At 35.4% G+C, this 25222-nt stretch overlaps 1 protein-coding gene across 1 annotated transcript in view; it reads left to right on the top strand.

Annotated features, from left to right (window-relative positions):
• The first annotated feature begins 409 nt into the window (after positions 1 to 409).
• Positions 410 to 25222, top strand: part of LOC145271205 (uncharacterized) — a 533901-nt gene continuing 509088 nt past the window's right edge. The window contains exon 1 of the mRNA XM_080126771.1: positions 410 to 1508. Coding sequence (XP_079982897.1) covers positions 1349 to 1508 — 160 coding nt within the window. The 5' untranslated portion in view covers positions 410 to 1348. The remainder of the gene's footprint in view (positions 1509 to 25222) is intronic.

The following is a 25222-nucleotide window of genomic DNA, read 5'->3' as shown; positions in this document are numbered from 1 at the left end:
TTGGTACTCCCTCCAATGGGGAGCGGCATATATATATATATATATATATATATATATATATATATATATATATATATATATATATATATATATATATACATAGAGAGAGAGAGAGAGAGAGAGAGAGAGAGAGAGAGAGAAAGAGAGAAAGTGGAGCGAGGAAGAGGGGTATCTATAAAGGAAACGCGGCTCGTGTATCAAATATGTATACAAAGAATTAATAGGTAGGAGGAGGCAAGAAAACGAAAGTAAAAGAGAAAGGCAGAGAGAGAGAGAGAGGAGAGGTGAGAGGGGTGTCAAGTATCAAATAGATAGGCAGTAAGTAATAATAATAAGTAGGAGGAGAGGGCGGAGGCGATAGAGGGAAGTAACACGACTAAACGTTAGAGAGAGAGAGAGAGAGAGAGAGTGAGAGAGAGAGGGGGAGGAGGAGGACGTAAATAAAGCCTAACAGCGACTACGACACTCCCGCAAAGATGGTTTCGTATACACAACAACACTATTCGTGCGACCGCTGCAAAAACACATTTCTAAGGAAGAAGGAATTTTGACTCCATGTCTCCACCGACGGGATTATTCGGTATTTTTGTGGGGAGGGTTTAGTGTTGGCGTCGAAAAATTACCACACATGAAATGAAAGAATATACGAAGGTTTCTCCTTTCTCGTTTATCTGACAGTCGGATGCAACACTAACCTCCCCGCCGCCTCGCCTCGTCCGCAAGATACCGTTTTTTTTTTTTTTTGTCTTTTGCGGAGAAAGGAACCGTGTCGTCAACCTTCCTGGTTTTCGGATTTTTACGCTCTTTCCCCGCCTTTTTTTGGTAAAACATCGTCTGGATGTCACTATTGCGGACGGATGAGGAAGACGAAGACGACACGGACGACAATAATTGTTGCTGTGTTGTAAGAAAGAGGAAGAAGAAAAAGGGGCGCAGACGGGGGACCTTAAAATTAACAAAGCATGGAAATATATAAAACGCTCGTCTGAAGGAATCTTCTCCCCGACCCATCCTTGTTTTGGGGGGGTTTATTTATTTATTATTATTATTATTTTGGGGTGGCTTTAAAAGAAAGAAGGGGGGAAAAAGCACCTGTTTTTTTTTCTTCCTTTTATTTATTTATTTATTTTAAGCGATCCTCTATGAATTAAAAATTAAAAAAAAAAAATCACGCTTCCCCTTAAAAAAATCACCCCTCCTCCTCCTAAAAGTAAAAAAAAAAAAAAAATAATAATAATAAAAATACAGCAGAAATTTTGTTGATCGGACGGATGGCATACAATGGTCAGTCGGGTGGTCAAATTCCTAGCTTAGTATCTAGTTGCTACCATTGTGATTTTTACTGCAGATGATGCTGTTGGAGTGGTCTGTCGGGGCGAAAAGTCAAGGGACCTACCCTTCGAATTGTCCCTCGTCTATTTCGGCCCCACCTTCTTCACTTGTCTTGGTATTACTACTTCTGATTTTGGGCCCTTGTTCGGATCTCGGTTACATGCGAATTCTTCAAGGTAAGTGATTATTTCAAAAATTAAATAATTAAAAAAAAAAATACATTACAAATCAACTCTTCATCATACAGCGACTGTACATTTATTACGATAACACTTCATGCACAGCGGATATACAAATAACACTACATGTACAGCGTACAGCGACTGTACATATAACACTACGTGTACAGCGACTGTACTTATAACACTACGTGCACAGCGACTGTACATATAACACTACGTGTACAGCGACTGTACATATAACACTACATGTACAGCGACTGTACATATAATACTACGTGCATAATGGACGATGCTCGTGCAGTTCACGAACCTTTCTGTTATTTTTTAGGATGCTAGTGCAGAGAGTGATCCGTGCTATTTTTTTAAAATCGTATTTCCAAGTTTCATTAAAGTTTATGATATGTTTTTTTTTTTTATCATTCAATTGTAAGGTTGAAGTATAGAATAGGTACAAAAAATCCTCCCTTCCCCATGTTAAGAATGGCTTGTTAAATAATAACGTTATTTACGTCCGGATCACTCTGCACTAGTATCTTTCTTAGATAAGGTCTTCAAGTTGAATTCCATCTTTGCTCAGAGGATCTTTTGCTCATTAAATTGTGCAGATTAGTTAACACAGCCCACTCCCTTCCTATGTTAAGCATGACTTATTAAATGATAATGCGATTATTTCAGCATGGCTCGTAAACTGCACGAGTACTCAACAAACACTATCAACTTGGACCTTGGCGTACAATTGGATGCATAGTGTATACAAGTATATATATATATATATATATATATATATATATATATATATATATATATATAAACAAACGCACACATATATAGTAAGTTATAAAAATATATATGGCAATTAAGCTACACAGAATATTCCGCGTTTCATTCTCGTGAGAATTCGGCAGGCTTTAATTGCCATATATATTTTTATAACTTACTATCTTGCTCTACCTATATATTGAGCACTGTTGAAGTAAATACTGCAAATTTATGCTTAAAATTATATTTTTGTATATTATTTGTGATATATATATATATATATATATATATATATATATATATATATATATTATATATATATATATATTATATATATATATATATATATATATATATATATATATATATAATGGGAAAATCTGCTTATTCAATTATATTTCACCTTTTCTTTGTACCAATCGTTTAATTTATGAAGCTCAATTTAACTACAGAGCATATACAAATAAAGGGTAAAAAGTCTATATTCCACATTTCAATATGTTGACTATCTTACCGTTTATTTCTTTCTGTATGTTAAAATGCTCGATTCTTGACAGCACCTGTTTCGTAGCACAGAATCATTCATGGAATTATGTCATATATATATATATATATATATATATATATAATTTAAAGGAGATTAGAACTATAGTCTAAAGAGCTGAGTGTATTTTAATGTGACAGTGAAATTACTAGTTTAATTAAAATACAGGAAATAGAAAGTGCTCGTTGTAATTTAGATATATAATAAGCTCGATAGTTAAATGTCCTAGAGCTAATTCAAATTTAAAATTTTAAAATTTTAAATTATAAATCACATTACTTTATATATATATATATATATATATATATATATATATATATATATATATATAATATTAGACTGTATTCTTTGTTTGCAAACAATAAAAAAAATCTATATTTGAAAATTAACCTTTTCAAATCATAAAATTTAAATACATACATTTTGAGATATATGTAAGCAGTATCACCTGACGAGGTCTGTAGTTACTTGTAATTGGTGGACCGAAACATGCTCATGAATGTGTAGTGACATATAAATGCTTATGTAAAACAAATAAAAACAGTATATCTTGCCCTGTTTCGGTATTGAGCACTCTTGTATGAACCTCGTTAAAAATTTATTGGTTGCTTAATGCTTCGCCTCTAGAAAATATTAACCTGGAATTTATTCACTATATATATATATATATATATATATATATATATATATATATTAAATTGTAATTCAATGAATTTCAAACAACTCTCATTGAAATGAAATGAAGTGGTTGAGTTTCATATCAAAGAATTTTTATTATTCTAAGCAAGACAAAGAATGTTTTAGAAAGTTTATCTCCTTAACCTATAGGGTTTCGATGTCTACCATCTCATCAGAGGAGTGAAAATATTAGCAAATAGTTATAAAGGTATGTACCCTATTTGCTAAAGTCAGTGAGACATGGAAAGTCAAAGTGAAAATAATACATTTATCAGAAGTCCTGTAGCAGGAGTATTTGTAGAAAAAACTATTCCGAAGAATATATATATATATATATATATATATATATATATACATATATATATATATATATATGTGTGTGTGTGTGTGTGTGTCAGTAGATAATTATATTAAAAAAAAGAACTAATATATTGTTTACAGAAAGTTTTAGATAAATCATTTGTACCGTCGGTTTCAAACGATAATTAGGACCGCTTTAGATACCTATATCAAACTCTCTTCAGCCAATACTCACATCCGAGTTGAGTATTGGCTGAAGAGAGCTTCAGCTTGATATGGATATCTAAAGCGAAAGCGGTCCTAATTACCGGGTTTGAAACCGGCGGTACCAATGACTTATCTCTGCTGAACCTTTCTGTAAACAAAAAAAGGTGCTAGTGCACTTAGGGATCCGCGCTATTTTTTAAATCATATTTCCAAGTGTAAAGTTTTATGATCTGTTTCTTTATTCCATTGTAAGGTTAAAGTCCAGAATAGGTACAAAACACCCTCCCCTCCCCATGTTAAGAACGATTTTTTAAATAATAACCTTATTTCAGTAGATCAATAAGTGCACTAGTACCCAAAAAATAAATAATACGCTTTTTTTTTTTTTTTTTTCGGATTTTCTGGATTTCCTTTTCCAAAAAAATAATTGTGTGTGTGTATATATATATATATATATATATATATATATATTATTAAAATATCCTGTCGAACAATAAATTCATGTAAACTATTTTTTTATTTAATTTCTTAATTAAAATGAATTCTTAATTTTATTTATTTTCTTAATTTTCTTAAATTTGTATTCTTTAACCACAGTGGAGTTGCTTGGACTTCGGGACAATATCAAAGTGTAGTATCTGTTCTGATATTACACTTCAATTTTTTGTTCTCGGTTAGTGGAAGAGAAATCCTTCACGACCGCGACAATTTTTAATTTTTGTTTCCCTTTCTCCACATTAAAAAAAAAACGAGCTTGGTGTCTAATTCTGCCCTTGTGGGGAGGCTAAGTAAATAGAAACAAACTCTATTTCTATTTACTTTAAGTTTATAGAATTTTTTGGCTTCTAAACTTCATCTTTACTGATTGATATATATATATATATATATATATATATATATATATATATATATATATATATATATATGATTAGTTTTTTTTTGGAAAAAGAATTCCAGCAGAGTGCTCAATTAAAAGGAAAATCCAAATTTTAAGAGCGTATTTATATTTTGTGTACAGAAAGTTGTTAGTTGAGACAGATTATTGGTACCGTCGGTTTCAAGCCCGATAATAAGGCCCGTTTAAGGTATCCTTATCAAGCTCTCTTCAGCCAATGATCGGTCTCAACTAACAACTTTCTGTACACAATATATATATATATATATATATATATATATATATATATATATATATATACTTGTTTATTGTTATATAAACATGCTCACATCCCGCTGCTACAAATAGCCACTTGTTTCAATCAAACAACAGATATCATCAGGCAGCGACTTGACTATTCAAAAGGATGTGGATGTGAGCATGTTTATATAACAATAAACAAGTATTATCAGCTCTTTTTATTGAGCACTATCTAACAACCTCGTTGAATTCATTAGTTCATTACTTTTGAATAAAAAAAACCCGAGTAATATATATATATATATATATATATATATATATATATATATATAATCATCAGTCGTATAGGGCAATGGTGAGAAGCCTTGACTGTCATTTTAGTGGTCGGGTTTCGATCCTGGCTTGAGGCAGTTGCCTGTCTAGCCGCACTGAGTAATGAAGTGTGAAACAGTACTGTATGTGGATGACATATATATATATATATATATATATATATATATATAATGTGTGTGTGTGTGTCATCCTTATAGCAACCTCAAATTTTCTACATATATATATATATATATATAAATTTGAGGTTGCTATTTTCCAAAGGTAGGTTAACCAGTGAAATATAACGAGGTGCATACGAGAGTGCTGTAAAAGACAGATATATATGTAGAAATATATCTTCTTATATACCAATCCTTATTTAAGAAGCTCAATGTAATTACAGAGCAATATAGAGAATAAATGACAAAAAAACTATATTCCAAAATTCATGATGTTGACCATCTTATAATTTATTCCTATAATTCAAATTAAAAGAATTTATTTTCTATAATTCAGGTATATATATATATATATATATATATATATATATATATATATATATATATATATATATATATATATATATCAGTTTACCAAAATGATCCAAGATGGCAAAACTAAAGTAAATTATAAATATTAAAGAATTAATATTTATAAAGTAATCTCAACCAGATGTAAAAGCTCGATAAAACCAAATAGGAAATAGAGCTTATAATAAGAACAAGTAGTTAATAAAATATGTTAAAAAACACTTTCAAAAAGAGTTAAAAAAACATTTAATTTTAAAAAGAAAACACTAAATAAATGGATAGTCCTTAATCCGCAGAGTTTCGAAGAAATACTTTCCTTCTCATCAGGATCGAATTTTGCTTGCAAAAGTATTTGATGAAACTACAAGTAAGTCAAAGATCTTACTTGATAACAAAAAGATCTTTATTTTATATATATATATATATATATATATATATATATATATATATATATATATATTCGATGAAACTGCAAGTAAGTCAAAGATCTTACTTGATAACAAAAAGTGAAGCAGAGGGAATATGGTGAAGAAAAAGGTGATTTCATGTGAATGGATAGTCTGGTGAAAGGTAAAGTATCCAATGACGGTAAAATCCAAAAATGCAAATCCAAGAAAGTTAGTTAAATTTCCATTCACACAAGTAAAATCCAAGGGAACCGCGTAATTGGAAGATGATCCAAAGTAATCCAAAAGGCAGAAATCCGTGGAATAATTCACGAATATGTAAAAGGAAAAAGGGAAAAAATTCCAATATTATTAAAAGATATATATATATATATATATTCAGCCATTCTGGTGAGACATAGACGACGAAACACGTGTCGGTGGATAATTATATTTTAAAGAAACATATCTCTATATATATATATATATATATATATATACAATGCGGCTATACACTATACTTATAAGAGGAATAGTACACCTTCTCCAAGTGATGTTACCTCAAGTAATACCACAAAGCTGGATACTCCACCAGACTAGACGAATTTTTTGTTCTGGAATTTAGCAAACCTGAGGATGCTTGGTCATTTTTTAAAAATTGAATTTTCTTTAACGGTATCTTTTGTTTAATAAATCCGTAGATGAAAATACAAAGTAATTATGAAGCCCCCACCTTCTTCACCGTGTTAAGAATGGCTTTCCAATTGATAACGATATTTCAACACGGTTCGTAAACTGCACAAGTACAAAATTTAGAAAAGACCACAATAAAATAAAATAAACGGTGCTTATGCAGAGAAGGTATCATGCAAATTTTTAAAATAGTATTTTCAAGTTAAATTCAAGTTTTATGGTATTTTTTGTTTAATAAGTTGTTAGGTGAAAGTACATAATGGTTACACCCCCCCCCTCATGCTAAAAATGGATTTCTAAATAACGTTATTTTAATACAGTAACTCAACCTTCTTATCTCTCTCTTTCTCATTCACATATATATATATATATATATATATATATATATATATACTAGCATTTCAGCCCGGCGTTGCCCGGGTGTTTGGCAGTGTATGTTGAGCAAAAAGAAAAACAGTCAATTTTTTTTAACTTTGACCCTATTATGACCCCTTAACATTTATTCTTTTGGGCTCAAATAAAGTTATTAAGTTAGATCCATGTCCAAGGAATCTATATCTAAAATTTCAAGTGTTTAGACCCAAAATTGTCGGAGTTTGGTAGAGTTCTCAAAGGTCAAATCGTTGAACTTTGACCTCTTAACAAATTTCTGGCTGAAAACCGCTCACAAAGATTTTCCCAAATCTCAGTACCCTGTATATCAAATTTCGAGTCTGTAGACTGAAAATTGACAAAGTTATTGCATAGGGAAATGTACACACAGATACACACACACACACGGTCACTTATATATATATATATATATATATATATATAGTCCTAGTCCAGCACCTAACAGCTGCTAAACTCTTGACTGACAAACAATATGGATTCAGGCAAGCCCGTTCAACAGCAGATATCTTAACTGTAGTTTCTGAACGTATATACCGTTCATTGGATAAAACAGGGGAGGGTAGAGCGGTGGCCCTTGATATATCTAAGGCTTTTGACAGGGTATGGCACGATGGTCTTCTAAGGAAAATTAGATCATATGGAATCACTGGAAGAATTCATAACGTAATTAAATCCTTCTTAAGTAAGAGAAAAATCAAAGTTGTCCTCGACGGACGTACATCCAAACAATATGACATAAATGCGGGAGTGCCTCAGGGGTCTATCCTTGGACCTCTATTGTTCCTGATATTCATAAACGACCTCCCTGATAATATTGTTTCGGAGATGGGTATATTTGCCGATGACACCACTCTCTATAACAGATATGAGGGGAAAACAAATGAACACATATCCAAGAAAATGGCAGAAACACTAGAGGATGACCTCCAATCCGTAGTGGAATGGGGACAAAAATGGTTGGTCTCATTCAATGCTGCTAAGACTAAGCTTGTTTCCTTCAATAACTACAAGAAACCTTCTCTACCACCAATAGCAATGGCCAAGAACACATTGCCTGAAAGTACTTCTTTTAAACTCCTCGGCCTAACGTTTACAGGGAATATGAACTGGAATAGATACATTGAGAGCATTGCCAAGGCTGCTGCAAGGAAGGTTGGCTCCCTCTACCGTGCTAGAAAACTACTTACGCCTGCCAGTATCCTATACCTCTATAAGGCAACCATTCGCCCATGTATGGAGTACTGTTGTCACATCTGGGCTGGTGCATCTGCTGCTTGTCTCTCGCTCCTGGACAGGGTTCAAAAAAGAGTCGCAAACCTGATAGGTCCTGAACTGTCATCTGGGCTTCAACCTCTGTCCCATCGACGAGATGTTGCATCCCTCTGCCTGTTCTACAAATACTTTAATGGTGAATGCTCTGACGAACTGCAAACACTTGTACCTCCCCGACGTAACTACCCCCGACAAACCCGACAAGCTACTAAGTCTCATCCCTTTACAGTGGAGATCCCTAGGTGCAAGAAAGCCTTTTACTCCAATAGTTTCTTCCCCAGAACTGCGGGTCTTTGGAACTCCCTTCCGGGATTCTGCTTTCCCAACTGCAATGATATGCAGAAGTTCAAGTGTAATGTTAACAAACATCTTTCTACTCTTCTCCCTTCATAATGACCCCGCTAATTAATTCCCTAATAGTAGCCCCCTGCTTCAAAGTGGCACTGTGCCTTGTTTGGGGTGAAAATTGAATAAAAAAAAAAAAAAAAAAAAATATATATATATATATATATATATATATATATATATATATATATATATTAATCATGCCCAAACGCATCTTATTTCCTTTTGATGGATTGATAGTTGTTATTTCTTCTGAGTTAAGGGCAAAATAGATTCACTGATTGATATAATAATTAACTTAATGATTTTGTGCTACGAAACAGATACTGTCAAGAATTAAAAATATCAACTGAATTAAAGGAATAAATTGTAAGAAGGTCAACATCATGAAATTTGAAATATAGACTTTAGTCATTTGTTTGTTATATATTCCCCTAAACCTTTGGCCTTGGTGCTAGAAACTAGAACTTGCTGCTATGGTTTCAAATGATCTGAAATAACAACAAGGGGAGACTTGATTCCAAATATTTCTCATATGTTATATCTCCCTCTCTTTTGGAAATAGGGTACGATTATGAATATCGCCAGTATCAAATAATCCTTATACACTGTGAAATTTACTTTATGTATAAAAACAAAATAGCGGAGATATAACGTGTGAGAAATATTTGGAATCAAGTCTCCCCTTGCTGTTATTTCAGATCATTTGAAACCATAACAAGGCCAGAGGTTTGAGGGAAATATCAGATATTTTGTAATACATATGCAAAACTAGGAAAACAAATGACTGATTGAAATATTTTATGACTGGATGATGGATGATCCCCTTAATGTGCGACCTTAAGAACAAATGTTACATAGCAAACTGCACAATTCAGATAATTACCTTTCCAACGAGCCTTCATTTGTTAAATTCTGATCAATGGTCACTGAGATTTGGAACTTATAATATTGCCAAAAAAGGTGGTATATATATATATATATATATATATATATATATATATATATATATATATATATAATTTAAAGGGGGTTAGAACAGTAGTCTAAAGAGCAAAGTGTATTTTAATGTGATAGTAAAATTACTAATTTAATTAAAATACAAGAAAAGAACAGTGCTCGTTGTAATTCAGATATATAATAAGCTCGATAGGCAAATATCCTAGAGCTACTTTAATATTTAGTAATGTGATTGATAATTTAAAGTCAAATTAGAATTAAAAATTAAAAATCTGTTTCATAAGAAGGAACAACAACAAGGTCAATAATTTGTACGATCGTTTCAGAAACAATGTTTTTATTGTGATAGACATTAAGCCACAAACAATAATTTTGACATATAGTTTTTTTTAAACAAAGTCTCCTCATCAGCAAAAGTATTGGGTGGGTTTTTATTATATGTAAAAGACACCATAAATAAAGCTAGCAATTTTTAAGTAAAACAGATGTATATTTTAATCGTTCGCCTCTTGAAAACCGTAATTATCGTCAAAGTATTCATCTATTAAAAAAGAACCCCTAATTTTAAACCAATAAAATAAGGTCCAATTTGCTTACATCTATACTCCTATACTTTTTTGTTGTGTGTTTTGATATTCATATTAAAAATCCTTTTTTTAAAAAGAAACTTCAACTTTGTTATTAGGTTGGTGCAAAAATAATGTTTTTTGACGTTCTATAATATAAAAAACAACATTATTTTTGCACCAACCTAACATATATATATGGATCGGGGACTTGCATTCATCTGCAAAAGATCTAGCTAGTTTGCATATTCTTTTAAACATTCATTTTATTTAATTCCTGATTAGATTAGTAGGGGATGGCCTTTTCTCTACCCTGCAACCTCTCTCCCACAGAAGAGACGTTGCGAGCCTATCCTTGTTTTATCGTTATTTCCATGGCAGGTGCTCGTCTGAACTCCAATTTTTGGTCCCCCCTTGCCAATTTTTCACGAAAAACACCCGTCTAGCTGAATCCACTGTGAAAAATTTCCCCCACTCCATATCTGTGCCTAAATCAAAACGCGGATTCCATGAACAAAGCTTCTTTCTTAAAACTGCATGCCTGTGGAACTCTGTTCCGTCTGCCTGCTTCCCACCGGACTACAACTTGGATGTCTTCAAGTCCAATGTTAACAAATTCCTAATGAACCGCCCCTTTAAGTAAACACTTCATCAAATCTCCACACTAACGTAATGTACTTGCAATAACCCTTATCCCTGAGTGGCTTCCGGGCCTTGATAAGTGGTGATCACTGTGTAAAAAAAAAAAAAAAAAAAATAGATATTTTTCGGTTTTCTTATGGGATGATCATCTTTAGTTAACTATTACGTGTAATTATATTCATACAGATATTCTACATGATTTATACTTGCATAATATTTGTGTAAAAAGTTTATAGTAAACACAAACCTCTTTCTATATATATACTTATGTATGTGTACATATGTTTGTTAAAAAAAATGTTGTCTACCAAACTTCTCTGTCAGTTTTTGGTCTGCAGATATGAAACTTAATATATAGGGTATTCGAACCCATATGAAATATCATATTTGGATTTTAGCCGGGGAAAATCTGTGCAAAAGTGTGAAAATTAAAAAGAAAATGGAATTTGTCAGACGAAGGTCGAACACAGCATTACGAATATGCATGCGTAACGTAATAGCTATTGATTCATGTTTTAATTTTTAGCCTTGCAGCAATCTTGTCTTCATATCTCAGGCATTAACGTCAAAGGAAAAAGTAAATTGTAAGCTAAACGTTTTGGTTTCGATTCTCGGTGGTGGCGCACGAGTCTTTTTTTTTTTTTTTTTTTAACTTTTTAAATCATTGCTATATATTTGATCCAATATAGTCTAATAATAAATACAAAATTTGCATTAATCAAAATATCATATTTAAGCGTATCTTATGACCGGGCAATGCCGGACGCCCTGCTAGTTTGTATATATAATGTCCTGGCACGGTAGCTTTAGTCTTGCTGCCATGAGATGAATTTTGCTTACTTTTTTTTTTTTTTTTTTTTTTTTTTTTTGCTTGGTTGGTGGTCTCCCCTGTGGCCTTGCCAAGCCACTAACACACACACACACACACACACACACACACACACACACACACACACACACACGCACACACACATATGCACACACACACACACACGCACGCACGCACGCACGCACGCACACGCACACACACACACACACAAATTCGCGATCTTCATTGCTTCATTCAACGTTTGATTCAACATAAGGCTATATCTTGATACATTATGCAGAATACAGACCGTGCTGAAATAACGTTACTGCTGAGAAACCCATTCTTAACATGGGGAGGGTGTGCTTTTTTTAAAAACCATACTGCACTTTCACTCTATAATTAAAAAAAAAAACGAAAGATTCCGTAAAATTTGAATTTAACTTGAAAATCTTATAAAAAAAAAAAAATTTATAGCACGGTCCGCATGCTACACAAGTACGCGTATCCCATATAGAAATCAAGTCTCTCTTGCAGTTTGGATAAACAAAAATACGAGAAAAATACGGGGGACATATTTGAGGGTACACCGTCTGTAAGAATACAGTTTGATTGGCTATTGAAATTGACATAATTATTGTAAAAAAAACAAAAAAAAAAAATGGCGCTTATATAGAACTGGAACGAGATTTTGTAGCCATTTAATGGAGTTTTCAGATAAAAAAACAAAACAAACAAACAAACAATGGTTTCAACTGATTTTTTTTTTGTCAATTCTAATAATTTACAATGGTAGCTTCCAAATTATGCAGCCGAAATTACCTGAATATTTCTGCATTATCAAATGAAACAACTTTAATCGTGTTAACAGGTGAAAAATTGCGGCCATCTTGTTTAAATCGAAACTGAAAAGCACCTCTGTTTTGAACTCTCCTGTGTCTTACGATCGTTTTCATCAATTCTATTTTGTATTTTCTTTAATAAATAATTTTCTACCTTATCGATTTTCGTAATTTTTGGATATAATCATCTTAAAAATACGAGGGAATCGTAGATACGATTGTTTTCAGGTGAAATTCAATATTACGAATTACCGAAATTTCGTCCCAATAGTGTAGAAGCGCTATGAATTTTAAAATTAAAATGAAACAATATTGAAATTGAGAAAACAGAATACTGGTAATCTTGCATAATTTGACCCGAATTCTCGTGAATTCCCGTCAAGCTTGAATCGGACGAGACCGGCAATCATCGGTGTCAGCCGAGCGTTGTTCAAATGTTGAAACGCTAAATCGACTTTTTATTTTATTTAATTTTTTTTCTGTTATGTTAGTAATTTTTAAGGTGATATTAATGGGATGGAGTGACTTTATTTTCTTATTAGTTATTTATTTATTTTTTTTAATTGAATTTTTGGGAGTTTGATTAGCCAATGAAAAAGCGCTATCTAAATGGAAGCAGACGACATTCGAATTGGAAGAAAGCGACTAAACCAAAAAAAAAAGAAGCTGACAAATATATTTTCAAACTCGCCAAACAGAAAAATGACAGGCAAGAAAATAAATCTATACATGTTAGAAAAAGAAATGAAAATATTGTCAGGAGAAGAAATTGCTGTCCCCCAAAAATCAGGTGCAACAATTGTGAACACAAATGTTTACTTAAAAAAAGATTGTTTTTTTTGTTTTTTTTACACAGTGATCACCACTTATCAAGGCCCGGAAGCCACTCAGGGATAAGGGTTATTGCAAGTACATTACGTTAGTGTGGAGATTTGATGAAGTGTTTACTTAAGGGGGCGGTTCATTAGGAATTTGTTTATGTTGGACTTGAAGACATCTAAGTTGTAGTCCGGTGGGAAGTAGGCAGACGGAACAGAGTTCCACAGGCGTGCACTTCTGAGAAAGAAGCTTTGTTCATGGAATCCGCGTTTTGATTTAGGCACAGATAAAGAGTGGGGGAAATTTTTCACAGTGGATTCAGCTAGACGGGTGTTTTTCATGAAAGATTGGCGAGGGGGGACCAGAGATTGAAGTTCAGACGAGCACCTACCATGGAAATAACGATAAAACAAGGACAGGCTCGCAACATCCCTTCTATGAGAGAGGTTGCAGGGTAGAGAAAAGGGCATCCCCCACTAAGCCACGAAGTCTATTTTGTACTCTGTCAAGGCAGGATAGGCTGTTTTTAGCAGCTCCTGCTCAGATATGGCAGCAGTATTCCATCCTTGGACGTACTTGGCTTTTATATAGATAGAGAATTGCATCAGTAGTGAGATATCTTCTGGAGCGGTAGAAGGATCCCACCATCTTTCCAGCGACCTTAGCAACGGACTTGTTCGTGTGTAAAGGATGGTTTCTCCTGGAGATGTACAAATGGGCAGTGCCACCAAAAGAACTTGACTGAACAACAAGTCTTAAAAAAAAAAAAAAAAAAAAAACAAGAAAAAAAATACGGTTACAAAAAAAGAAAACAAAAAAACCTTGTACTTACATCTAACAATTTTACGCTTAAAAAATCTTTTCTTGGAGAAAAAAAAAACAAAAAAAAAACTTTCTGTTGATAAATATTTTGCAAAAAACAAAAAACAAACAAAAAAATTAAATACTAAAATTTTTCAAGGTATTTTTTTTTTTTTTGCATTTGTATTTTTTTCCGTTTTTTTTTTTTTTTTTTTTTTTTTTTTTTTCATTAGTCTGCGTCTGTTACGACGCTCTCGGCTGACACCGATAATTGCCGGTCTCGCCCGATCCTTGCTTGACGGGAATTTACGAGAATTCGGGTCAAATTATGCAAGAGTAACTTTTTATTAAATAATTCTCATTAAACGCAGAAACAAATAAGCATTTTCGATTTTTTTTTACTTTATTTAATTTAAATGAGATATACTGAATTTTTCTTGCTTTTAAAATAAATTAAAATCTTCAACTTTCAATAAACAATTGGACGCTTCTACACTATTGGGCCGAAATTTCGGAAATCGTAAACCTTGAATTTCATCTGAAAACAATGATATCTACGTATCCCTGTATTTTTAAGATGATTATATGCATAAAATTAGGAACATCGATAAGGTAGAAAATTATTTATTAAAGAAAATAAAAAATAGAATTTGATGGAAACGATCGTAAGACACGGGAGAGTTTAAAAGGGAGGCAAATTTCCGTTTCGATTTAAACCAGATGGCCGCATTTTTTTCACCTGTTAGCATGATTAAAGTTGTTTCGTTTAATAATGCAGTAATATTCAGGTAATTTCAACCGCATAAGCTGGAAGATACTATTGCAATTTATTGGAATTGAAAAAAAAAATCAATGTGAACCATTGGTTTTTATCTGAAAACTCCATTTATCGACTACAAAATCTCGCCCCAATACTGTAGAAGCGCCGGCAATTAAATATGACTTAAAAGAAAACAGACATTTTAAAATAAAATAATTATATTTTCATAATAATTATTTTTAATAAGTAAACAATGATCTTTTACACTAATTCAAATTTAAAATAAAATCTTTTACAATAATTACGTCATTTTCAATAGCCAATCAAATTGCATCCTTACAGGCGGTGTAACCCCTAAATATGTCCTAGTACATGCCTCATGTTGGTGTTTATCTAAACTGCAATAGGACCCAGGAAGGGAAGGGCACCTCGATTACTGAGAACTCATTGAGCTAAACATGAAATACATTCGCATATATTCTACGGGTGGTTCTTATTTAGAATTCCACATAATTAAAAAAAAAAAAAAAAAAAAAAAAAAAAAAAAAAAAATTACAGAAAACTTTGATATTTTTTTTTACGACCTGCTCCAGGGTATTATGAACGCCCCATGTTAAGGACGGATTTCGAGGTTGCGGCAGGGGGGTGGTATTCCGAAAGCCGTTCGGGGGTGGTTGGGCTGTTTATAATATCAAAACTTTTTACTGTGTGCATATCCGTCACGGAACGAAGATGTCATATTCCAAAGATCAAGTAGTTTTTTTTTTTTTTTTTTGATTAGGTTAAATTTTAAATACGAACCTAATTATACTTAGACAGTGTGGTGTAGGTGTGATTAGCTTCTTATATCATATTGGATTAATTTTTGGTGATCATATCTCCTGTGTACATTATGGTTTTACGCATATACACAACTACAGCGTACACGGTGTGCACGCATTTGTTTTATTGTGCACGCGTGTGTATATATATATGCTAGCAAAAGTACCCGTCGTTGACTGGGTTCAAAAACAAACAGCCTACAGAAAATGGACTCTGATTTATGAAAGTATGATAGGTTATGAAAACGAAGGGTTGTAAAGATATAGCTTCGAATTCGGGGGTATCAAAACCAAAGCAAAATATGATGAAAGTAAAAATAAAATAGATACACCCCATAATTTATTATACCATACCTGTTCACACTGAAACACTTCTCACAATATTCTGTGGATCTATATTGAAACATAATTATCAAAGTATACTTACGCAGATAGATACGAAAAGTCTTTATTGCAGTTTGTGCCTATTTCCATTCTATGGAGGCCAGGCGCGAACGCAGACCCCACAATTTTATACCATCCCTATTATAGTTAAAAAATACTTATCAAAGCATTATTATGTAAATCTATATCAAAAACACTTGTAAATGTTTTTTAATTTTAAACTTTTTTATTTCTATACTTTGTGGACCAGGCGCGAACGCAGACCCTGCAATTTTAATGAACCACCGTTCTGCCAGTTCAAACATACCCATTCCTGTGTCTCGATACATCTTCTATCATTATATGTAATCAGTTTTTTAAAATAGTCAACCATATAGGAGCCTATTTGTGATCCCCCCCACACACAGACATTCAGCTTTATATATATATATATATATATATATATAGTACTTGTACAGTTTAATCAAGACAGTAAAAAATGAAAATATCGAAAAAAGGTTATATTGCACGCATCCGTTATGGAACGAAGTTCTCCGAAAAAAAATTTCACTTTATTCCATCAAGTAGTTTTTCTTTTATCGCGAAAAAAAAATTTGTTATGATATCGAGCAAAAGGTTCGATTTTTAGGAAGAAAAGCTAAAGATGGGGAGGGAGTGTCGGCGCTTTAAACTGAGTTATCTCCCCATGGCGTTTCTAAAATCCAAACAAAAATTTAAAAATTTCCAAGATGTCTGCCTTTAATGTGCTGTCATAAAACGTGTTTTCCCGCTGTAAAAAAACTGCTCGATCAAATTAAGTGAAATGTTTTTTGGAGATCTTCAGTCCAAAACATATACGCACAATATAACCTTTCTTGGATATTTTCATTTTTTAATGCCTTGACTAAACTGGACAAGTACTACATATATATATATATATATATATATATATATTTTTTACATGGGGGTCACCACTTATCAAGGCCCGAAGGTCACTCAGGGATAAGGGTTATTGTGTGTACAGTAATCAATGAGATAGTATTGTAGTAATCATTAGTATTGGGGGTTTTGATAGAGTGTCTTACTTAAGGGGGCGGTTTGTCAGGAGTTTGTTTATGTTGGACTTGAAGAGATCCAAGTTGTAGTCAGGTGAGAAACAGGCAAACGGAAGAGAGTTCCACAGTTGTGCACTTCTGAGAAAGAAGCTTTGCTCATGGAATAGCTGTAGCTCTAGATATATCTAAGGCTTTTGACAGGGTATGGCATGAGGGTCTCGTCAGGAAGATTAGATCTTACGGTATCACTGGTAGAATACTTAACATAATTAAATCCTTCTTAGATAAGAGAAAAATCCAGGTTGTCCTCGACGGTCGTACATCTAAACAATATGATATAAATGCGGGAGTGTCCCAGGGATCTATCCTTGGACCTCTACTGTTCCTGATATTCATGAATAGCCTCCCCGACAAAATTACCTCTGAGATGGGTATATATGCCGATGACACCACACTCTATAGCAGGCACAACAGGAAAACAAATGAACATATATCTAAAGTAATGGCAGAAACACTAGAGGATGACCTCCAATCTGTAGTGGAATGGGGACAAAAATGGATGGTCACGTTCAATGCCGCCAAGACAAAACTGGTTTCATTCAATGATTACAAGAAACCTTCTCTACCACCAATAGCAATGGCCAACGACTCTTTATCTGAGAGTACGTCTCTCAAGCTCCTTGGCCTAACGTTCACAGGAAACATGAGTTGGAACAATTACATCGAGGGCATTGCCAGGGCCGCTGCGAGGAAGGTGGGCTCTCTCTACCGTGCTAGAAAACTTCTAACACTCGAAAGTATCCTGTACCTCTATAAGGCCATTATTCGCCCATGTATGGAGTACTGCTGTCATATTTGGGCTGGTGCATCGGCTACTAGTCTCTCGTTCCTTGACAGGGTTCAAAAGAGAGTCACAAATCTGATAGGCCCTAAACTGGCATCTAAGCTTCAGCCTCTGTCCCATCGTCGAAACGTTGCATCCCTCTGCCTGTTCTACAAGTATTATAATGGTGAATGCTCTGATGAACTGCAAGCACTTGTGCCCCCACGACGTGAACACCCTCGACAGACCCGACAAGCTGCAAAATCCCACCCCCACACTGTAGAGATCCCTAGATGTAAAAGATCTTTTTACTCCAGTAGTTTCTTCCCCAGAACTGCTAGACTTTGGAATTCCATTCCAGGTCACTGCTTCCCCAACTGTACTGACATGCATAAGTTCAAGTGCAACGTGAACCAACATCTTGCAGCCCTAATCCCTACATAGTACCCCAGTAGATGTTTCCCCTGATAGTAGCCCCCTACACCAAAGTGGCAATGTGCCTTGTTTGGGGTGAAAATGTAATAAAAAAAAAATGGAATCTACGTTTGGATTTAGGCACAGATAAAGAGTGGGGAAAATTATTGACAGTAGTTTCAGCCAGATAGGTGTTTCTTGTGAAAGATTGGAGAGGGGGGACAAGAGATTGGAGCTCAGACGAGCACTTGCCATGAAAATAATGATAAAACAAAGACAGGCTCTCAACGTTTCTTCTGTGGGAGAGAGGCTGCAGGGAAGAGAAAAGGGCATCCCCCACTAAACCACGAAGTCTATTTTGTACTCTGTCAAGGCAGGATAAGCTGTTTTTAGCAGGTCCTACCCAGATGTGGCAGCAGTACTCCATCCTTGGACGTACTTGGCTTTTATACAGATAGAGAATTGCATCAGTAGTGAGATATCTTCTGGAGTGGTAGAAGGATCCCACCATTTTCCCAGCATCCTTGGCAACAGACCTGATGTATATGTTCCATTTCAGATCAGGTCAAACCAAGAAGCTTGTCAAAACATGGAGCCTCCCCAAGACGAGAGCCATACATTTCAATTGATGCAAGATGGGGATCAGAGCATTGATGATGTAAAGATAGAAGCTTGGTTTTGGATAAATTAAAAGTGACCAGCCAGCTCTTACCCCCACTGTACCACGCGCTCAAGATCAGAGGAGAGCGAATTAGAGAGAACCTTGTCATTTACGGCCTTTGATGTGTTGCCATAGATGGTCGTGTCATCAGCGTAGATGTCAACGAATGATTTAATTATGTTTTGGGAGATCAATAATGTAGATCAGGAAGAGAGTTGGGCCCAGGATGGATCCCTGAGGGACTCCACTATTAATACTGTGGGCCTCTGGTTTCTGCCCATCAACCACTACTCTTATGAAACTTTTGGAGAGAAATGATTTAATGATTGAGAAAACATTTCCAGTGATACCATAGCTGGAAACCTTGTGAAGTAGGCCCTTATGCCATACCTTATCGAAGGCCTTCGATATATCAAGAGCAATTGCCCTGGAAAGGAAACCTTTGTCAAGAGATTCACTAATCCTATGAGATATAACCGTTAGCACATCTGCTGTAGATCTTGCAGAGCGGAAACCATATTGCATGTCACTAAGAAGGTTGTTTCTGTTGAGGTGGTTGACTACTTCTTTATTTAATATGGATTCCAACAACTTACTCATGACACACAGGAGACTTATTGGTCTGTACTGAGAGGGAGATGACTTTTCACCTGAATTCTTAAATACAGGGCATACTGATGAGGTTTTCCAGGGTGTTGGAAAGCACTTCTCCTTAAGGCAACGCTTAAACAGTTTTGTAAGTATGGGGGCAAGTTCTGGTTGGAGCTTTTTCAGCACTATAACTGGAATGCCATCAGGGCCAGTTGCTTTACTGGAATCAAAGTTCTTGATTAGCTTGGTGACCTCACGCACAGATATTTGTATCTTGCATAGCGTGTTCTCTGTTATAGGAGGAAATACAGGGAGTTGATGGCCTTTGTCGCATAGGATAGAATTAGCTGCAAAGTTCTTGGCAAATAGTCTGGCCTTGTCTGATTCTGACGAGATGACCAGGTCCATTGATGGTATTTGGGATAGAACGCACGCTTCTGTTCAAGATCCTGTTTGCTATTTGCCAGAACTGGTGGGAACCAAGCCGCTGCTCAGCTACTTTGGATTTAACAGACTGAGCATATAGCTCTCTTGCATTTTTTATTACTCTTTTACAGTGGTTGCTGGCAGTCCTGAAAGCAGCTTTAGTCTCAGTACATCTGTTACGTTGGTAGCTATGGAAAAAGTGATTTCTGTGCGCGATGGCAGCAGCACATTCAGGGGAGAACCATGGCTGGCTGTTAGGTTTTTGTTGGAATTTTTTGGATGGTATGAATCGGTCTATGCCTACAATTAACCATTCGGTCTGGTCTGATACTATAGAGGACACATCCTTTTTAAACATGGAATGCAGAGGTAGGTCAGATATGAATATATGGAAGCTATCCCAGTCAGCCATAGAGTATCGATATACAGTACAGTGGAGAGGTACGTCTGAAGACTTATTACATTTCATTTTTATCTTAACTGATACAACAGAGTGGTCAGAGGATCCCAGAGGAGATAGAACGGAACATGAATGCAGCTCAGGGAAAGTTGTGAGGAAAAGGTCTAGAAGGCTTGCATATTGACCGGGTGTATCAGGCACACGGGTAGGTTCGTGAACAATCTGAGTGAGATCATAAGCAATGGCAAAATCATGACAGAACCTTCCCTCGTCATCGGTTTTATTTGAGTGTGTCAGCCATTCCACATTGTGGACATTGAAGTCACCGCAAATGTGAATGTTAGCCACGGGATGAGCAGACAGGATGTGATCAATTTTCTCAGATATCCTCTTAAAGATAGTAACCCCACTGTTGTGGGGACGATAGAGGGCAAATATAAAAGCACATATAAGGTAAATTGGGGATTTCTCTGGAGATATCCCTGCCACACAGAAAGTCATCTTTAATGTAGGCACATATTCCATGCCCATGGCGATCTTGGATCAGATTTAGATGTTAAGTTGGAGTATCCTTTAATTATGGACTCGTCTAGAGAAGTGGTTGGCCCTTTGCCAGTTTCACTTAGAAAAAATATGTCCAGTTTTGTCTCCTGTAATTAGGTTTCAACCTCTGGAAGGTTGGAACGTAGACCCCTGATGTTGGAGAAGGAGACCTGGTAGTAGGAGTCTACGTTGGAGGATGGGGTTCTAGGTTTATTTGCGTTTCTTTTTTGGAGATTTGTCATGATTGTTGAGGTTTTGAGGTTTGTGGAGCAGGTCGGTCGGCTTGATTGGAGCAGGACAAAGGGAAAATAAGAGAGAAAGAGACAAGAAATTTTTTTTTTGTAACACATGATAAGGTAAAGCCGTAACAATTACCCACTTGTATTGCATCGAGAGGCCCTACCAGAAACTACTGTATGGTCCAGAATCCATTCACCAAATGGCAATACAGCAGCCCAGGTACTTTGCACCTGCTGATAGGACAGCCTCCTTAGTGATTAATCCAAGGTTCGGGTCCCTGACTATCAGGCAGATAACGTCAGCCCAGATGAAACGTTTACCTCCAGCCCCCTTACTAGTGACATGACCACAAGGATAGACATAGAAACAGAAATTTTCCGACATCTCAGGCTACTCTTTACAAAGTACTACCGACCTGGAAAGCAGCTTTTTCTTCACCCTTTGTCAGAAAAATCATTAATTGGAAATGAGGACTGAAGGACAAGAAAGGAGAAGCGAGAGTTACTGGAGCTGCCGATAACACATCCACATGCATTATCTACTCTCAATTGGGGGGGAAAAATAAATAAATAAAAATAAAACTAAAATAAAAAAGGTGAGAAGGACTTATTAATATCTACTTAGTATAAGTCCGTTGCCCAATTCCCGGCTTAGGATAGTACTTGAAGATAGTCTCCCCTCCCATGTTAATGCATGGATACTTTTTGCCTTTATCTAGGTCGAGCTGGGATGTTAAACCGTTCCAGCTCCACCCCATAATAAATATGCTATAATGGAACTTTTATCAAATTGAAAAAGTCTGGTTATTTTTAACTCGTTTAAAAATCTGGTTAAGAAGTAATACCTTTAGGTTTATGTATTAACTTTAGCTAGAAGTAATCCATACTTTAGGAGAAAAAAAAAGCCGCGTGTTTTTGAGTTCAGATAATATGCAAATATAATTTGAGAAATGTTCAATTTCATGGAAGACTTTTTTTTTTTTTCGCAATCATCACTGTATGAAGTGACGATTGCTACTGGTTGGGAGATTTGAACTCGGAGAGACAGAGATTAAATGTGGGTAAATGAATTTAATGAATTAGTATAGCTTCATTTATATGCTCCAAGGATGGTGTACGATCATTTCAGAGATGATATCGTGATTATTAATGTATAATCTCCTCATCGGACTGGTGGGATGGAAGCGACACCAAATTAGCGATCAATATGCAACCTTGAAGGAAATTAGATTCTGCATCGAATCAATGAGTAACTTTTTATTCAAGTCTTTGAGATTGGATTAGAATTTGATTTTTTTTTTTTTTTTTTCCTTTGAAGATTGTAATGCTGGGTATGCGGCAGCCAAACCAGTTGCCAACATTGACCTGCTTTTTATTGAAACCAACTGAGAGCTATTATTTTAATTGGAATTCCTTGAGAGGAGTATTATTTATCAATTTTATTTATTGTGGACAAGTATCCTCATCTTACCACCTGACGAAGGCCAGAGGAATAGTTGGCCGAAACGTCGTGAAACCACTAACAAAAAGATGGGGATAATTGTCCGCAATAAATAAAATTGACAACCGAGAGCTCTTTTTAGTATCCTCGTTGTTTCCTTAAATGCAATTGTCTGGATCTCTTTTGCACTTGGTTCACCAGGAATATTAGTTAGGTAGGACTTCAGGTTCTTCTACATAAGCCCTGTGGCACTATAATAACTGGTATGATTGATATCTTTCTAAGATTCCAGTTTCTTTTTTTTCATATCATACATGAGACCTCGATATTTGGTCTGTTTCTCCCTTTCAGCTCTGTTAAGACCTCCATCATTAGGGACACTCACTTTAACCAAGGTTGCTACTCTCTCTGACTTATTCCATATAACTATGTCAGGTTTCACAGCAGCATTTTCAAGGTAGGTGGCTGTAGGGATTACATGGTCGTAATGTCTGGTATATAAGTCATTTTTTTTTCTTTTTTACATAGACGTTATCATTTATCAAGGCCGAGAGGCTACTCAAGGATAAGGGTTAAAGAGTGTACAGTAGTCAAAAGTTCCAACTGTTCTTTCAGGTTGATGTTCCCAGGACTTGCTGCTACACTGGATGTTTAAATTTTTACAGATGGTCCAGTGGAGGTACTTGCATACTCCATCATGTCTTGCTGTGTAGTAGCCCCCTCCCCCAAGAACCTTGCAACTTGATACCAGATCACTCATACTTTCCAATTCCATGTGGCAGAATCTGCATGTGTTGTCATCTTCTTGAATGCATTGGTCATCATCTGATGGAATGGGGGGGGGGATATTTGCAGACCATGGCTAACGATTGAATTTTAGGTGAAAATCTGCAAATATACCACTTCATTTAGTGTTAGGATTAAAATAAATAAAAAATAGTTTCATGTGTATTGTTTGATTGTTCGACAAAGTTCGTTAACGCTTGCCAGTCCCGGAAGTGTTCGTCGAAACTCGGAATCAATGACGTAAAATAATGAATTTTTTCTTGGATACCTATTCCTAAAAAGAACCACTAAATGGTCCATTCATTCATGCCCAAAAAAAACAAGAAAATGCTACTTCACGAGTAACGCGGACCCTGCGTAAACGGTTGTTTTTGTGCTAGTGCACTTATTGATCTGCGCTATTTTTTTAAAATAGCATTTTCAAGTTTAATTAAAGTTTTACGATACCTGTTCTTATTAAATTGTAATGTTGAGGTACAGAATAGGTACAAAACACCCTCCCCATGTTAAGAATGGCTTTCTAAATAAGTGCACTAGCACCACCGTTTTTTTTTTTGTTTTTTATTTTTTAATGGCTGCTCTTGTCAAAACATGCGGCATTTCCCAGACAAGAGCCATCCATTTCAATTGATGCCAGATGGGGATCAGAGCGTTGATAATGTAGAGATAGAAGCTTGGTCTTAGGTGAATTAAAGGTAACCAGCCACCTCTTCCCCCACTGTACCAAACGATTGTGAAGATTGGACCGCATGTTTCCGTGACGACAGATTTGTGTGTACTATACGAGCTACTGATCCCCATCTGGCATCAATTGAAATGGATGGCTCTCGTCTGGGAGAAGCCCCATGTTTTGACAAGTTTCTGGGCTTGACCTTCACTCCTGATCTGAAATGGAACACGTACATCAAGTCTGTTGCCAAGGTCGCTGGAAAGATTGTGGGATCCTTCTACCGCTCCAGAAGATATCTCACGACTGATGCAATTCTCTATCTATATAAAAGCAAATACGTCCAAGGATGGAATACTACTGCCATATCTGGGCAGGAGATGCTAAAAACAGCCTATCCTGCCTAGACAGAGTACAAAATAGACTTTGTGGCTTAGTGGGGGGGGGTGCCCTTTTCACTTCTCTGCAACCTCTCTCCCACAGAAGAGACGTTGTTTTATCGTTACTTCCATGGTAGGTGCTCGTCTGAACTCCAATCTCTGGTCCCCCTCGCCAATCTTTTACGAAAAACACTCGTCTAGCTAAATCCACTGTCAAAAACTTTCCCCCACTCTTTATCTGTGCCTAAATCAAAACGTAGATTCCATGAACAAAGCTTCTTTCTTAGAACTGCACGCCTGTGGAACTCTGTTCCGTCTGCCTACTTCCCACCTGACTACAACCTGG

This window comes from Euprymna scolopes, chromosome 46 (genome assembly GCF_053919585.1).
Source record: "Euprymna scolopes isolate OS-2025 chromosome 46, ASM5391958v1, whole genome shotgun sequence".
NCBI lineage: Eukaryota > Metazoa > Mollusca > Cephalopoda > Sepiida > Sepiolidae > Euprymna > Euprymna scolopes.
The sequence above is the reverse complement of the archived record's forward strand: the minus strand, read 5'-3'. Positions and strand labels throughout refer to the sequence as shown.